The sequence below is a fragment of the Gracilinanus agilis genome, chromosome 4, assembly GCF_016433145.1.
Source record: "Gracilinanus agilis isolate LMUSP501 chromosome 4, AgileGrace, whole genome shotgun sequence".
In the NCBI taxonomy this organism is placed as follows: Eukaryota; Metazoa; Chordata; class Mammalia; order Didelphimorphia; family Didelphidae; genus Gracilinanus; species Gracilinanus agilis.
Genome location: NC_058133.1, coordinates 317,716,631 through 317,719,457, shown reverse-complemented (window position 1 = coordinate 317,719,457; position 2,827 = coordinate 317,716,631). Strand labels below are relative to the sequence as shown.

General features: G+C 35.3%; 1 protein-coding gene across 1 annotated transcript in view; it reads left to right on the top strand.

The window, feature by feature from the left end:
* The first annotated feature begins 586 nt into the window (after window positions 1–586).
* The window catches only part of LOC123246491 (glutathione S-transferase-like), a 48,481-nt gene continuing 46,240 nt past the window's right edge, over window positions 587–2,827 (top strand). Inside the window, exons 1-2 of the mRNA XM_044675369.1 lie at window positions 587–748; window positions 2,523–2,596. Of these exons, the coding sequence (XP_044531304.1) occupies window positions 662–748; window positions 2,523–2,596 (161 nt within the window). The 5' untranslated portion in view covers window positions 587–661. The remainder of the gene's footprint in view (window positions 749–2,522; window positions 2,597–2,827) is intronic.

Sequence of the window (2,827 nt, the reverse complement as noted above, 5' to 3'; positions counted from 1 at the left end):
CAGGTCTGCTATTGGTGGAAGTGATTACCTCACCAGAGGGAGTTCACTACAAAAATGAAATCACAGGTCCATATTATTCGCTTTGCTATTCGTCCTCCCTGAAAACTTTCCCATTTGAGTTATGCTTCTTGGATTTTGATAAGAGAATTTCCTGGATGAAGGCTTGACCCGAATCTCCATAACTCTTACCCCTTAGGTAACCCTCGTAATGAAAAAAGGGAGTTATATGAGATCCATGATATCCAGAAGTTGATGACCAACCTTTTTATAATGATAATAAATAAAATAAATAAATGATATAAAATATGAGTGCACATTCCTTCCCCAGTGAAAGAAACTCTACATATACACTTCAAATATCCTGTGTGAATCAGGTTAAGTTGAGGAGTCCTTTCTCACCAAAGTCCCAAATACATTTCTGTGAGTTAAATAGATCCATGCCCAGCTGCCTTCTCCCTGTCTTGGGAGGTCTGACTCCTGCCCTTCCCATGAATTTCTTTTCCTCTTATCTCTTACACAGTCTGCCCTCTACACTTAGTGTTTGGACTTAGATCAGCTTTTTTCAGTGGAGTCAGGATTACAAAAAGGACAACTTGTATCTCGAGGTCCTGGTCAGCTTGCTGCTTTCTGCTCTTTTTCAGAAAACCAGGAATTGAAAATCATGGCTGGGAAGCCCATACTTCATTACTTCAATGGAAGAGGCAGAATGGAATCAGTGCGCTGGCTCTTAGCAGTTGCTGGAGTAGAGGTAGATGTTTAATTTCTTTCTTAGATTTATTCTTTTCCCCCTCAAAACAAGTATTACTTGTCACATGGAACTCATTGAATGATTCCCTTCAAAAAGGGGGTCTACTGTGTGACCCTGGGCAAGTCACTTGACCCCCATTGCCCAACCTTACCAATCTTCCACCTATGAGACAATACACCGAAGTACAAGGGTAAAAAAAAAAGGGGGGGTCTAATCAATGGGTTCACCATCTTTTTTTTTTTTAAACACTGAACTGAGTCTTAGAAGCAAATTGAAAGGCATATAATTATCATCATAATTAAGCATTTATTGGGGGGCAGCTGGGTGGCTCAGTGGATTGAAAGCCAGGCCTAGGGAGAGGAGGTCCTAGGTTCAAATGTGGATTCAGACACTTCCTAGCTGTGTGACCCTGGGCAAGTCACTTAACCCCCATTGCCTAGCCCTTACCGCTCTTCTGCCTTGAAACCAATACACAGTACTGATTCTAAGGTGAAAAGTAAGCATTTAAAAAAATATTAAAGCCCAACATGTTAGAAAAAAATATCAAGTAACAGTGGTTCCGTTTATTTCTAGATATCTGAAGCATCTTCATTTTATGGATTTTTAAAAAAATTTGGTTAGGAGTTGGGGAGGTTCAGATTCATTATATATATGGCCTTCAAAAACTCTTTGTGAAATTTCTAAACATTTAAACATTAGTAATTTAGGTTAACATGCTAGAAAAATTTGTAATGACCTTTCAAGTGGTAATGAATGATTCACACCACACCACATCCCTCTAACTGATACTCTGGTATTTCATTTCCTCTACTGTCAAATGAGGGAATTGGAGATAATCTCGAATGTCTCTTCCAACTCTACCTGCCTCCTAAAATCCTAGGCTAAGCCTGATCTCTCACTCTGTCACAAGATTGAAAATTCAACTAACTTGTGAACAGATGTATAATCTCATTGCATATTGTAAACTTAATATTAAGCAAATTTTTTTAATATTGAAAAGTTCTTTTTATTTTATCTATAGTCTAGGGTAGGTATTATGCTCTGCAGAGGTTTTATGAAGACTCAGTGTGGCACAGAGGTTAATATGGAAAGGGTTATTATTGTTATTTTAAATAAATTAAGATAAAAATATATTTACAATTAAATATTTATAATTAAATTTATTTTAAAATCTATTTTAATGATTAACATTGCAAATAAATTACTATGTCTTTTCTTGCTGAAGAAATATTGGAAGAAACTTTGTTATGTTATTATAGAAAGGTTTTGTTATGGTTATTTTAAATAAATTTAGATAAAAAGTGAAAATATATTCAAAATTAATTAAAACATATTAAAATGTATCTGTTTTAATGTTTAACATTGAAAATATCAATTGATTAAACCTACACAAATAGAAACTCTTTCAGTGGTTCCTCAAAATCTTACATTAAGAACATAAAAGAGGAATTCTGAGAATAAACTGTTTCATGACAACAACATAGAATCATAGATGTAGAGGTGGAAAGAATGGAAGAGGTAATTTATTCCAAATTCTTAATTTTTGTAAATGAGGATATTCAGGCTCAAAGAAGTAAAACGACATGTCTAGGGTCACCCAACTAGTAAATATGGACCTAAGGCAGGATTTGAATTCAGGTCTTTTTGACTTCTACTCCAATGTTCTACCCATTACACCACCCAATTGTCTGAGGTGATTTCCAAATTCCCTCCCAGTATTAACATTCTGTGATTCCATTGCTCTGATATCTTCATGTATTCTTTTCCTTTCTAGTTTGAAGAAAAGCTAATGAATTCAGCTGAAGAGTTTGATAACTTAATTAAGAGTGAGTTCACAGTCTTGCTGTTGTATTATGCTAGTCTATGAAGATCTGTTGCCATTGCTTGTTGTTCATTCCTTGTCTTTCACTTCTAAGAGAAAAAATGATTCCATGGGTGATGTCTTCACTTATGTGTGAATTGAATTTTGATGATGCAGAAAGAAGAAAGTAAAGATTTTTCCTTCTGAAATGAGGGAGAAAGAGAAAGAGAGAGAGAGAGAGAGAGAGAGAGAGAGAGAGAGAGAGAGAGAGAGAGAGA